General features: G+C 42.0%; 1 protein-coding gene across 1 annotated transcript; it reads left to right on the forward strand.

Annotated features, from left to right (window-relative positions):
• The first annotated feature begins 11,594 nt into the window (after positions 1-11,594).
• Positions 11,595-14,640, forward strand: LOC115401922 (uncharacterized). Its single transcript, XM_030110303.1, has 3 exons — positions 11,595-11,771; positions 13,457-13,732; positions 13,852-14,640. Exons 1-3 carry the CDS (start codon positions 11,636-11,638, stop codon positions 14,484-14,486), a joined length of 1,047 nt encoding a protein of 348 aa, XP_029966163.1. The 5' UTR covers positions 11,595-11,635; the 3' UTR covers positions 14,487-14,640.
• Positions 14,641-15,423: the final 783 nt, after the last annotated feature.

Genomic DNA, 15,423 nt, shown 5'->3' on the forward strand with positions numbered 1-15,423 from the left:
CAGCTGATAACTACGAGATACAAGGTTACTATCATCTTTCTTCCAAAAGCAGCAGCTTTACATTAATAAAGTTACTCTGTAACTAGTAATATCAGTTGTCATTTTTTAAAGGTGAAATGAGAATGAAAAAAATGGAAATCGCTTTATTTAATGAGGGACATCACATTATTTAATGAGGGACTCACAATTAAAGCCATAAGTTAAAAAAGGCACATTTTTCCCCCCAAAGAAGCCCTTTAAAAAAACACATAATATAAAGAAATGCTTATTTTTTTTTCCTTAAAAAAATAGAAGAGAACCTCATGAAATTATGACAAAGAAAAGCTGAGATTTGTATAGAAATCTGTGTTAGTTCCTGGATTATTGTACGATCAGTAAGTTTAATTGCATTTTTACTCCACCAACACTGATCCGATCAATCAGTTCTCTGTCTGAACATGTTGTTAAGTATTCAGAGAGCAGACGAGAACCTCGACGCGGCTCAGAATAATCTGCACGGCTTCCCGGTTCTGCTGCCTGCAGACAGCCGCCTCTTCAGGAACGTGACCCGGCTCTTTGTGGCCCCCCGACCTCACACGTTCCTCTGACGGGGGCCGCAGCCTGCGTGCATGCGCGTGTGTGCCAGTGTACGTGTGTGTGTGTGTGTGTGTGTGTGTGTGTGTGTGTGTGTGTGTGTGTGTGTGTGTGTGTGTGTGTGTGTGTGTTGACATTTGTGGCACTTTCTAAAGAGAGAAAGTGGGTGTGGGAAAGACCTGCTCGCCCATGTCCACGAACGACACACACTCACACACACACACGGTCAGCTGATCCCCGACTCCCCCAGCTCTCCCAGCGCTTTATCTGTGTGTGTGTGTGTGTGTGTGTGTGTGTGTGTGTGTGTAGAGCTGCTGGGAAAGTCCCCTCTGCTTCAATCATATTTCAATGTTACCAGAAGTCAGATTCATAAAAACAAGAGCCGCTGCTGCACTTAATGGTTTATGTTCACTTTGATTCTTTCTGGTCATTAAAGGGATCACCTAAAGTCTGAGCAGAAGACAACTTAGTTATAAGAGTGTTATCAGTTCATTTAAAACATGTGTAATTTGCTGAATAGTCTCAAAAACATCACTTCGCTTCCAGTTTTCCCAATACAGAGAACTTGTGAAATTAGTTTTTCACTGGTTACCTCAGAGGAGCCGACCGAACCGAATCTGCAAAGATCACAGGAGCTGTTCGACCGTCAGCTGACGCCTCTCTGGAGCCGCTCATTTGCCCCTCAGATAGTATCATCAGATCTAATCACATCTCAGATCATCTTCTTTGACACTCTAGTTATCCGTCTTGGGGAAACGATTCCTCCATGAAAGACTCACAGACCGGGCCTGCTGCTCTTCTCCACCACGAAGCGGAAGAACTTGTGACAAGATAGGGATCGCATCTGGTGAATCATTAGAATTTACGGATTAGTGGTTCATTTCTAGTTGGTGTTGGTTAAAAAAAAAAAGGCCTTTGAGAAGGACTGTAGGGCACCAAGCACAGATAATTGGACTTTTACAGCTTTTAAAGTCCCATTGCTTCCTTTCCCATCCATTCCTATAAATACAGATCATGAGACGAGCTTTGATGCTGTTTAACACTCGCGGAGAGAATGAAGGGGATTTCTTTGTGTGGAAAAAAGTTGTACTTTTAAGTGAATTAACATCCTGACCGATGAAAGAAAGGAAGACGGGGAGCGTTGGAGGCAGTGAGCACGCTTGTATGGAGAGAAAAAAGGATAACTGTGTGTTCCCGCTGTGAAAGAGTGTTATTCTTTGTGGCTGCTGAGAGGCGGTCATTGTGTTGGAGAAGTTTACCAGTGGGACCGGTCATCAGAGATCACACATCATGATAGTCGCCCTCGGACCTGATCTCCTCGAGCCTCCGGAGGAGGCTTACCCAAGATTATCTCCTCGATTCGGCGGCGGACAGCCGCCATGTCAGACCTTCCACATGTATCAGGAGTGGCATTAAGAGTCTCCACCTTTCCTCTGGGAAACTGTGTGAAGAGTAGAAGTAACAGGAGGCGGGTGGAGGTGGAGGGTGGATGCACCTGGATGTGGACGTTTGGACTTTTCAAAAGGGAAACAAGCTGCTCATCCAGAAGATGTCAGAGGCTTAGTTGAGATGGGGAATCGACAACATCTCCACCAACTGAGCCACAATGCATGTATGCACATGCATGTACCCTCACATACATGCATGCTCGTGTGTGTGTATGCATGCATCTATATTTATATGTACGTACAATGTTTTTATTTTTCTTTATCAAAAATAAAACCATCAGAAAACAAATCATGTCTTTCCTTTCCACAGTGGCTCATGCTTGCTCTTGTGGATCTGTTGGGTTTTCTCTGCTAAAGAGCCTTGAAATGGCTGTGATGTAATTGGTGCTATATAAATAAAGCTGAATTCAATTGAATGGAAATGAGAACAAACAAACAAAAATGTTGTCTTTTGGTTGACGTGACTAAAGTGATGCTACTAAGTGATGCTATCCAGGGTGACAATATCACCTTCAGTAGTGGAAATATATGAATAATCCTCCATATACGTAGAATTTTGACAAATACTGCAGTCCTCCACAGCGACTGCATCCATGCAGGTATTTTCCTTTTTTTTTTTTATCTTTTGAAACTCAGGGACATTGTTTCATTCAGGCCAACACTGAGATGTTACTGTAGACCTAAATCTTGCTTTACGTGCCACTTTGTTGCATAACGGTGTGTTTAACGGCCCGCAGACATTCAGGAGGACCGACCGGTCTCCCCCTCCTTCTCTGGTTTTCCCATGGTTTTTCCCAGGCCTGCTCTCCCAGGGTGTTTGACCTGACTCCATGCCCCTCTCTGCCCTCTTTCTGCCCCGCTGGGTGCTTCCTGCCCCCTGCTGCAGCCACACAGGCCCTTATTGTGGCAGAGCCTACGCCTGTCACTACCCGTCACACACACACACACCAACACAAAATACATGCACGGCGACGCCGAGACAAATGTGGGTACAGTACCATCACGGGCAAATTTGGATCAGTTCTATAGAAGATAGGCTGAAACTCTCAGAATGCTCAGAATTTCTGCCATGCTGTTCAACTTCTCTTTCTGTAAATTTTGCAGCAGCTGAAAGACATTCTCAATATGAAACATAAAACTGTGGCTTTCTTCTTCTCTTTCTATAGAAATTGAAGCAGAAAAAACTGAATCTATTTTTCATATCCCTCTTCTTGCAAAATGCATCAAAACACGAAACAATTCTGTTCAAGTTTTATTCATCGCGTTGACTTTATGTCAGTGTTTGCAGAATTTGCACAGAAACACTAAAATCCTCTTTAACAATGCAACTTTTCCCACTTGCATTGCCAAATTTCTACCCAAAAAACACAACTGGGTGATTCTCTGAATTCGGTGCTCTTTGAGCTCTCTGAGTATTGAAAAATATTCCACAAAAAATTGTGTTTCTAATAATTGCATCTGATGAAGGCATATTTGAACCTCAGTGAAAATAGGAATTCCCACCTTAGGCATGAAATCCAAATGAATGTGAAATATTATTGATTTAAAATGGACTGGCTGTCCTTTCAACCCCGTAACAGCGCTTCAACCATGTAAAAGTGCTTTTTTGTTACGGGGTTGAATGTTACGGGGTTGAAGATTTTAGCTAAAAGTAGTCACACATCCACATTAGCTAGGGTGTAGAGCATCATATACCATGAGGAAAACAAGAAATTCATGTATTTTACCAAGACAATTATTTGCTTTTACTCAAACAATAGTAAGTATCATTTATGTATATAACAGAGTTGAAAGGTTGAGCTTGACGATGTCAATCTGATGATAAAAAAAAATTAAATATCACAAAAAAAGTATGCTAACACTTTCCTCTCCTAACAGAATGTGCGAGAAAATGATGAGAGATGTCACTTTCTGGATGCTGAAGAACTTGGGCTGAACCATTATTTTGAAAAGGGGGGGGGGGGGGGGGGGGGGGGTTGATATGGTGTTATGGGGTTGAACAAAACTGAGGGACATGGTTAAATATAGCCATTGTATAAATTTTTAATGTATTTTTCTCATATTTCTTCAATTTAGGTAATCATAGACAAGAAAATTATTATATTAGCAAAAAAATATATAGTTACTGAATATTTTTATTTGGTTTATATTCAATGAAAAAGTAACTTTGGAAAGTGGGGACATGTACATTTGGCAGACCTCTAGGCCTCGACAAGTCATAAAATTTTTCTAAACATAATTTTAAAAATATATTTGTGTGCTATAATGCAAATACACATGGATCCTTCAATTTCTTGATTTAAATGCCTTTTGTGATTCACTTTATATGAAAATCTTGAGGTAAAAGCATGGGACACCAAAGTGCACCGAATTCAGAGAATCACCCAGCTATTCTCATATTTTTCTGCACATTTTGCAGCAATACTCATTTTTGGAAAATTTTTTGTGGGACATATATCGAAAAACTAAAAAAAACAATCCTTTCCAGATGTACCTGTTTCTGTTCTTGTTTTATAAAGTTTGCTGCAACCGTATTGAGAGGCTGCAATAATCTTCATCAGAAACATTTTCTTTCCTCTCCTTGCAGCAGCTGCTTCACGTAACCGAGAGCGTTTAAAAGCAGCGATCTGTACATTTACTCCAGATTTAATGCCTGAAGAGTTCACAGTGTTGTTGAAGGCAAAGGCAACAATGCTTTCACACGCGTGCACACACACACACACACACACACACACACACACACACACACACACACACACACACACACACACACACACACACACACAAATGAGAGGGCAGAGATATGGTTTGACCCAAGGGTGGAGAAGAAACATTATCAGATCAGGAAGTGTTACCCACACACACACACACACACACACACACACACACACCACACACAGAGAGTCACATGCATATATATTTATGATGCTTTTATAAAGCAGGCACAGTCACACACCCTTCCTCTTGTGCTTTGGTGGTGACTGAAGGGGTGAACTGATTGCACACTGATTTTATGCATCGGTATAAAAGCAGTTCAACACACACACTCACACACACACACACCTAAACTACACCCTGAAAGCAGCCTCACATCAACCATTTGAAAGGTTCTCATTATAAGGGAATATTGGGATTGTTGGATAGTGTCGGTTTTTCGTGTAATTGAATGCAACAGTTATCAGAGTTTTGTGGACTTTTCACTGCACTGGAAGGTTTCATGGAAATTGGTTTTATGTAGAGATTATTGTAATTATCTGCAGGAATAGTTTGGCATTTCAGAAATAGAGAGATTTTCCTCACACACACTTTGTGTCTCAACAAAAAAAGACTTTAAAGTTTAACCATAAAGGTTATTGTTTCACGTAACTGGTCGGGCTGTATGTGGCCACTGAACTGACATGTGATTGACGGCCCTGGAAAAAGAAGGCCTTGCTTCTTCCATTCGGCTATAGTTATCAATTATTGATCAAAAAATGTTCTCAAATTGACAGCGTGAATTTTGAGAAACACAAGTTGAATGCCAGCAAACCTCCAGTTCTTTCCAGAACAATGGGGGGGGGGGGGGGGGGGGGGGAGGAGGAGGAGGAGGAGCGGGCCATCAGAAATACCACAGAAGAAGGAGGGAAGTAGGAGAAAGGAGGAAGAGAGTGAAGGACTCTCAAAAAGAAAGGCTGCCCGTCGAGTCGTGACTGCCGGTGATTTAGTGGTAATTAATCAGAGCGGGGCCACGAGAGGCGAGCCACAGCTCGCCGGGCAGAGAGCGAGGAAGCGGTGCACGGCAGCCGAGGTGTGTGTGTGTGTGTGTGTGTGTGTGTGGCTGTTGGTGTGTTTGTTGACTCAAGAGGCGAGCGGCACGACACCGATTGTTTGGTTTGGTCCCCGAAGTCAGATTCTCAGGCTCAGATTCAAACACGCTGCGGCGAACAGTTTTATTCAAACAATTGCTTTGTTTATTCACTGAAGTACAGACATGATCACATCTGATCGCAAAGTCTAGGAACCATTTGACCCACATGAAACTTGTTTGGCAGAGAAATGTTGGTCTTAAAAGGTTTTCAGGGACCAAAGGCATTCCTCAGGGAGTCATACTGGGCCCACTTTCAGTCCATCTACATAATAAACCTTCATTATGGATAAAGGTAACTTTAATTTCTTTGCTGATGACATCCACCTTTATCTTTCCTTTACATTCATTAAAACCGATGACACAAAATTACTCTTCTTGAGAGGAACAGCTCTCATTCATACATTCACCTTTTTAGTCAAGTTACACTTATGCTATTCTAGACCAGACAAGCATTGAGATTGGTTTTAAATCAGCTCCAAAGGTTGATTCAGGACCGTTTCTGGGTTGGTTTTTGACTTTACTCTGGAATTTTCAACATGAATTTCTGGGCTGATTTGAAGTTTGTGACCTCAGTTTTAACTGGTTTAAGAATTGGTTTTAGAGTCATTTTCTGGACAGGCTTTCAGGACTACTTTTAGACCTCTACTGGGCCCAATTTGGAACTTCTTTCCATACAGGTGTTGAGATTCTGGACTCGGTGCTGACTATCGAGTGTTTACTTGTTTTTAATTCAGTTTCTTTGCTTGTTTAACACTATTTAGTGGTTTTGATTGTCATCTCAGATTAGTTTGAACTTGTTCCTTGACTGCTTTTTAGGGTGAGGTGTCTACATTTACTAGAAAATACAGTTACCTGTAAAAGCTGATTTTTGTGATTCTAGGACAACCAGTGAAAAGGGCTAAAGTAAATTCAGAAGCAGTACAAGATACCAAAGAAACCCTAACCTTTTCTTCAGAAATGTCCAAGTTTAGCTGTTTGTTTGTGTGTTTTTTTAATTTTGCAGTCCATACTGTTATCCTCCTGTAGCTTCTGCTCAGTGTTTGACTCTGACGTACAGTCGTGTCGACGCCGTCACACATCCACTGTAAACTGTCACCTGGCACATTCCCGACGTTCCCGGCGTTCCTTCTCGTTAATCTCCACAGGACACCTGACTGAGGGTGTGAGCGTGTGTGAGTGTGTGTGTGTGTGTGTGTGTGTGTGTGCGCGTATGTTCACTCACTTGCGTGTTCGTCATGTGTGTGTCATGTGCCTCTGTGTCTTTATGTCATGGTTTATGTCTTCTATGTGCACTTCAATGTCTGCAATTACCTCTCGGGGCTGAAATACCATCTTTTATGTCACATGCAGTCATGCGAGTCATTTCACTGTAGGACAGAGTTGTGATTGATGCCTCATAAAGTTAATCAATACTTTAACATCTTTACATTAGCAGCAGTGTATCTGTGGCTGATTACAACCATGAAACAAGTTGCGGAAGTTTGGGTGGAGTCTTCACTTGCTGCAGAGCTGCTGTCTCGCTCTGATCGGCTCACCAACCCAACAAGCTGGTTACTATTTCACTTAACTCCTGTTGAACTGTTTGGCCGTAGGTCCAACTTGCTTAAGATTTAGAGGGCAAAAAGACCATTGTTAGCATTAGCATTGGCTTTAGCATGAACGTTTACAATTACTCTTGTTTAGAATCCAACCTACTATTAGCTGTGATGATTAGCATTAGCAGCCTTAGATGAAAGGTTTCTGTACTCTTGCTGCTTGTTCTTGTCGTTACTTTATATGCCCCCCCAAAAAAAGAAAAAAAAATGCTAATAGCCACAATTTAGAGCAACTATTATGTGTGTCCTGTCAGATTATTGTGACAGGACACACTGAGCGAAACTATGAAATCCACTAAGAGTCCCTTCTGCAAAGTAGTTCACTGCCATCATTTGTGAAGCCACAAGAAACTCCGTGACACTATTTTCTAGTCATAATGAGCAACTTTGCACAAAGTTTGACAAAGTCGATGCAAATTTTAGCTCAGCAAGCAGACTGTAGCGGCGAGCTAGAAGCTAGCTTAGCGCACGGTGTTGTCCACATTGTCAGATGTGTGCTAATTGTTGAGGATGACACTAAAACCAGATTTTTTTTGGCCTTCCAAAAACAATTAAACAATTAATTGCACAATGCTGATTTTCTTCACTAATATTTGTTTGACGTCAATAACTTCCTGCAAATGTCTTTTACTGAGAATTTCCCACTATGATGCATTCAAGTCTTCTTAAATTTGTGGGAACTTTTATTTCAGCACATAAATGAAAGGAACTCTTAATAGAAATGAGTTTTTAATTTTTCTGGATCGCATATCAGTTCGGCAGAGTGAGTACTTTAAGGGAGCTTCACCAATTTTTCCGGTTTTACTGACATTAAAAGCTTTTTCTTTTTAAGGAAGAATGAATTTTTAACAGGATTAAACTAAAAATACAAACAAAAACAGGACCTACAGTGGTTATGCAACATAGTGCTCATTCATACCTTAAAAATTAGACGTTTCAAACAGTCCAGGGGAGGGAGGTCTGAGTGTCTGAATCCGAACTGAGAGGGTAGTGTGTAACTTTATCTCCTCTGCCTGTCTGTGACCCATTTCTCAGCCTCGTCTGGGACTCTGTCTGCATATCTGGCGTGTGTGTGTACATGTGAGTGTGTGTGAGTGTGAGTGTGAGTGTGTGTGTGTGTTGCTTGTCTCACTCATGTTGTGTCCACAGACTCACAGATGTGAGGATTTGCCTCCTTTTCATGGTCAATTACTACATCTTCAAAGATGGAGACTGACTTTAAGTCTCCAGGAAATGAACGTAAGTCAATGTGCCGTCGTCTGAACTGGTGGAGAGACGACGTCGGCTCCCACGTCCTCGCAGTCTCTGTTTTGGAGACACTACCAACATGTAGTGTGTTCCTTCAAGTGGTAACACAGAAACTTACCGGTTGATGAGTTTCTCAGCATCTTTAAAGTGTATTTGAAGGTGCATTTGATGGACAGACGTCTCAGCCTCTCAGAAACATGATTTTCTGTGTATTTCCTTTCATCCCTGCAGGAGTTTTCCACCTCACTTCTCTCCAGCTTGGACTGACGTTCCTCACCCCACATCTCCAGTTAGTTTGTTTTTTTTAGGATTTCCTGCTGCTGCCCACTTTTCCTCTCTGACCTCTGAAGAGTCTATTTTTAGACTTTTGCAGCCTTTGACCCCTGGCAGCTTCATTTAGGCCTGTAAACAGTCTGGGAACCTGACAGGGGTTTCCCCAACTCTGTGCATTTCGCCGTTAATTTCATTACTACGGATGCGAAAGCTTCTCCAGGACACATGCTGAAGCTGTGAGTCGGAATAAATAGATCAGCAAACATTCCGAAGGGAAATCACTAAAAATGAATGTAGGTTTTTATAACATGAGAAAAATTATCTTTTTACCCTACTTCCATTGACTAGTATCCATCCATCTTTTTTCTAATTCAGTCCAGATGGGATTGTGATAAAAATAAAATAACTTTGCTTGGAGCAACTGAAAAGGAATCTTTCTGAAAATGGCTCCCAAGGTAAAACTTTTTAAAATTGCTCTACCGCTGTGTAAATGGTGGAAAATGCAATCTGTGCCTCACCAGAGTAATTATGAGTCTGAGGACTCGTTACCTTTACTCCGTCTGAAAACAAATATCTACATACCCTCCTCTGAGTTGTCTGTTTCAGCCTCCGAGACAGGTGTCGAACTAAATTTCCCAAAGAGGCACGTGAAGAAAATTTAGCACTCCTGAGGCATTGGTTGATATGATTTTTGCTGAAAATGAACAATCTTTTGATTAAAATTGTGTCTAAAACAAATCATTGCTCTGAGTCACCTTCTCTTTCCTTGCCTTTGTGTGGAAATCACATTTTCAACATGAAAAGTGTGACCATTTAAGATGTGATGAAGCCAATAATAGCAGTAAATGAGGGCCGGCCAAACTGAGCTGAATTTCTGTTAACATAGAAAACATGTATTTTCTAACTCACACCTAGAAGAAGATGAATTCAAATCTGTGTCATTGTTAGTGTTGATGTAATAGCACAATAACAGTAATGATGCACAAGAATGGCCAGTACATTTGTACTTTTATTTCATACGTAGCTGTCCATCCACTAAATAAATGTAAAAATAAATAATGTGTATATTTAACAAACTCTTAGCAAACATGGGGAGCAACCAACATGCCAACAAAAGTCAGTACAGCTCCAGTTTGACTCTTTGTTGCCTCCTGGAGGATCATAGTCATACTTACAACTATTATATTTGTAGGTCAGTGAGACTCCAATGGGTTCAAAATCAGGTAACCAACTGTCAGCTGAGCTGTGTGTGCAGACAGCAACAGCAGACTCATCCTGGATGTTCCCTCATAGCCACACTGACTAATCTTTTCTGTCTCATTTTGCAACCCCACCCTGCTTTCTGTCAACAAGCCTCTCTGCTGCTCTGTCTTTGCAGCTGACTGTTTGAAGGGAGAGGGATATGCAAATCAATCTGCAGCTCTGCTTCATTGAAAGTGTCCATGAGTGCTGAATATATGCATGCACAAATGGACTCATACAGACTTTAGTGACTTTGGATGAATAAACAAGCAAATAAAGGAGAAAAAAAAAACATGTTTCTTTGCACTTATCACTTATCCTGATTAGAATACAATTGAACACATTGATTAGGTAACAACAGACAAAGAGCATAGCTTAATAAGAAGTTAATTTGTTTTTTCTAAAGCTTAAACTGAATTAAATTAAGTAATCATGAATTAACACAAAATACACAAAACAAACGGCAAAAGAAAAGCACATGAGCTGGATATATGACACATTCTGAATTGCAAAAAAGTCATACTTTCGTCAGTGTTCATTATGTACTTCCCTGTTATATATTAAAACAGTATATGCATTATTCTTATGAAGTTGCATTAAAGATAAGCTTCCATAATCTTTCTCTGAAGCGATGCATGATAGGGATTTCACTCAGTTAAAGTACTCAGATTACACGACAAAGAAATCAGCAAAAATTAAATGTGAGAAATTAAGGAGAATGTGCAGACAAAACATGTTTAAAAACAACAATATTATTTTGTTGAATGAATGAATGAATGGCTGACTGAATGACTGACTGGCTGACTGACTGACTGACTGACTGACTAACTGAATGAATGAATGAATGAATGAATGAATGAATGAAACTGTTTCTTCAGAATGTTTGATGAATATTTGGTCAGACAAAAAGAAGATGAATGGTAATAACATCCATCCAGCCACCCACCTATGATTTTCAACCACTTATCCAGTACCGGGTTGCAATAAAATACCATTATTTTAAGTAGTCATTGTGAATGTACATTTAATTTTTCTTTATGAAAAATATAATCATTAAATATTGTTTTGTGAAAAATGCAAATTAATGCTTTATGAGAAACACTATTGAGCTATTTTTATTATTTAAATTTTGATAAAAGGAAAATGAAAACATAAAGGAGAGCGTAGGATTGTTTCAGTTCAGGCAAATGAGCTCTGACGTAGCTGTATGACTGATTCAATTCATGCAATCGAACTGTGACGTCATTCTAGAATGGGTTCAATTTATGTAAATGAATTGTGACGTAGATGTGGGCGGGGTTCTGTTTATGCAAATGAAAGATGACACACCGGAACCGGAAGTTTCCCCAGCACTCCGGGTTGTCTCCTCTGTTTGACGTCCGGCGGCCGCCGCTTAATCTGAACCAACCATGAACATGGAATATAAGCTCATCATGGCCGTGTCCGGCTTCCCCAGCCTGTACGACACCAACTCGCTGACCTACCGGGACCTGAACATGCGAAGCGACGCTTGGAGGCAGGTCGCGGAGCTGGTGGGGGTCCCTGGTGAGTCCCGACAGATTTTACTGCTCAAATACTGAACAGTCGTGGTAGAAACGACCAGCAGCTGAACCGATGCACGCACACATCGAGCAGGCTGGAGAAAGATCCGTTAAAACGTCTTTTCCAACATTTTGTCAACAAAGAAGACACATCAAAACAGTCCGTCCCTTATTATCATCCCCTTCCTAATCGAAGCTCATTGGTTCCGCATACACTATTTGGTTGGGTGTTTATTTTATAAACACGTGTAAATTGAAATATTATGATATTATATGTATGTTAATGCACAGATAGACTGTGGAGCACGTAACTGACACGCCGAATTCACACCACAGACTGAACTGACTGCTTGTTTCAATGTTACACATGTTTTACAAGACCACTATGGTCACTTTATGTCTTTTCAAGTGGCCTCTCCTCTCCTTCTAGTTACCTTTGTGGCCGAACATTTGTTGTTTTGCAGGTGGTTTTGTACCTCGGTGTGTTTTATCATATTTTCCCTTGTTTTGATTTACATTTAACTTTATAATCCTTGGTCTCAGTGACCTGACCCTATGTTTCTATCCATAACTCAGATTGAGTCTTTTTTATTGTTTGTTTCATCTGTGTATATATATATTTTTAAGAATGCCACTTTCTCTCATTTTATGTGTTGTTTTGTTATTTTTTTTAATTCTATTTATGTGCCACTACTGAGTATTTCATTTCATTTTTTTTCTTATTTTTTTGTTGTTTCATGTCACTTTATGGTAAATTACGCCTCAAAACAGCTGTTTTGCATGTCTGAGCCGGCGCCATCTAAATCCCTTTCCCTGTCACTTTGTGCCTTGTTTTGACCGTCCTGTGTGTTTTTGTGGTAGTTTATGGCCGTGACTTTGGCTGTTCTTAGGAGCATGCAGATTTTTTCAGTTTTATTTTTGACCTTCTGTCCGTTCTTGTGGTCACTCTGTGTCCTGTTGGACATTCTCCTCAGCTTCCCACTCTTTGATTTTGACCTCAACTTCTTGTTTTGAGCGTTTTCTGTGGTTGGTTCTTGCAGAATGTTTACATGAATTTGCATGTCTTTCATCAATTTTGTCCTTATTTGGTGTCTTGTTTCATTCTGACTATATTTATCACATGTGTGGGTTTGGCCTCTCTCTCTCTTTTCTGTATTTATTGTGGTCACATTCTGCAGATCAGGTCCATAACTTTTTGACATTTGAGCTTTTGTTTTTTCTCATTTTCTTCCTCGTTTTGATTTTTTATATTCTATATTCCTCATTTTCTTTTAGTGGTTTCAGTTGGATCGTTTTTTTGTTTGTAGTCAGTTTCAATCACATTTCTACGTAGTTAGTTATATAAAAAAAAAATTGAAAAATGTTCTCCAAATTTGAACTTGATGGGGATGGCTGAACCTTTTGTCCCTCACAACAACTTCTTTTTGAATCTCAATCCATTTTTATTCTGTTTCTGTCTCTCTCTAGCACCCATAAGTTTCATGTTTTACTGCTACTCTTCTGTCAATCTATGAGAGATCATGACATAACACTGATCCAGGCTTTATCGCAATCATTGAACAATAGATTTAAAAGGGAAAATGTCAGTAGGTATCAACCAAACAGAACAAAAAGGAAGGACACAGGATGACTTATAACAAATTCATTCGAATGACCTGAATAACATGAGTGTGTCTTGTCGGCGCTCAGAGTCGGAGTGCCGGAGGAAGTGGAAGACGCTCCGAGACCAGCACCGGAGGGAGCGGCAGCGGGAGAAGGAGAGGCGCGAGAGCGGCATCGGGCTGGCCAACTACCGCCCCTGGAGGTACTCGTCCATCCTGTCCTTCCTCAACCCGTTCATCGACGCCCGGGCGGCCGGCACCAACGGCTGGGCGCTGGACCCGCAGCCCTCCCACCTGCACGCCGCCGAGCTGGTGGGCTGCAGCACGACCACGGACACGAGGAGCGACGACGACGACAGCTACGGTGAGTCAGCGACGCAGGACACCCAGATTTTACAAGGAGATGAGCGCAGAGTGATGATCGAGCACAAACTGAGCCCAGCTGAGGTCGAACTGTTCTGTTGCTTCTCTCTGCTCTTTCAGGATTTGCGGTCGCCGACGCCACCACCACGTCCTCAGACTTCATCCACAGGAAGCGGCCGTTGTCGGCGCACTTGGACATGTTCAGACTGAAAGAGGCGAAGCTGGAGGTGAACTCAGACGACAGCACACCGGCCGACGACGGCGCGCAGCAGCACGCCAGCATGAAGGAGCTGCTGGAGACCGTGCTGCACTCCGTCACCACCCTGGCCTCTTCGTTAGCCTCCTCGCACTCCTCCGGCCAGCCGCCGCCGCCGCCGCCGTCGTGGAACGCGCTCCGACTGAAGATGGAGCAGCAGCAGCAGCAGGAGGAGGAGCCGGCGGCGACGCAGGCGATCCTGTCGGACGAGGAGGACGGAGACGAGGTGGAGGAGGTGGCGGAGGCGGAGCGCCGGCCGGGGTCCCCGGTCCGGCCGAGCTGGGCCCGGCGGCGGGGCGTGGAGGCGCTGCTGGAGGAGTTCCTGCGGCGGGCGGAGGCGCGGGACGCGCAGAGCGCCGAGCAGAGGGACGATGTGACGCTGTTCCTGCTCAGCCTGGCGCCGGCCATGAGGCGGCTGGAGCCCGAGAAGCAGTCGCTGCTCCGCACCAGGATGCAGCAGCTGCTGCACGAGGCCGAGTTCGGAGCCGCCAGCGTTTAACCCCCACTCCAACATTTCTATGTTTATATGACTTTTTTTTTTTTTTTATAAAAGACTGAAGAATTTCAACCTGGAAGAACCTGGGTCATATTTTAGGTCAAACCTGGAGAATATTGTGTGCTGACATGTTTTTGTGATTTTGTAATAAAAGAAACAAACAAACAAACAAAAAAAATAATCCTGGTGCTGTAATTAATTGTTTTCATGCATTGAATGAAGGAAACAACCAGTTTGTGCCTTTTTCACACAGTCAAGTGCATTTAAAATCAACACGATACTCACTGGATTTAAAGGGATACTTCAACATTTTGGCAAATTGGCCCATTTAGCTCAATTCCTTAGTCATTTCAAACAGCATACTTACTTTTTTTGTGAGGGCGAGCTGTTGTTTATTCAGAGGTGAGTCGGGGAAGGTTTTTGGGACGGACACAATGGAAGTGGATGGTATTTTTGGTTCCCCTCATCAAATATAAAATCAAACAACCGCAAAGCACTGTGGTGGACACGTTATAATCCGCACATTCACTACGCTGTGGAACACCAACAAATAATATTGTAGCGTTACGACACTGAAGCAAATACAGGAAACTACTTTTTCTTTTGAAATCACTATGCCCAGACGCCATGTTTAGTAAGCAGCTCCGTCTTAGCAATCTTCGCATAAACAACTCAATCTGGTAATTTTGCGTTAATATTTCACAGCGTAGTGAATGTGCAGATTAAAACGTGTCCATCAAAGTGTTTTGGGGTTGTTGGATTTTGTATTTGATGAGTTTGACGGGGGGAACCAAAAATACCATTCACTTCCATTGTGTCCATCCTGAAAACCTTCCCCGACTCACCTCTGAATAAACAACAGCTCGCCCTCACAAAAAAAGTAAGTATGCTGTTCGAAATGACTAAGGAATTGCGCTAAATGGGCCAATTTGCCAAAATG

This window comes from Salarias fasciatus, chromosome 15 (genome assembly GCF_902148845.1).
Source record: "Salarias fasciatus chromosome 15, fSalaFa1.1, whole genome shotgun sequence".
Lineage (NCBI taxonomy): Eukaryota > Metazoa > Chordata > Actinopteri > Blenniiformes > Blenniidae > Salarias > Salarias fasciatus.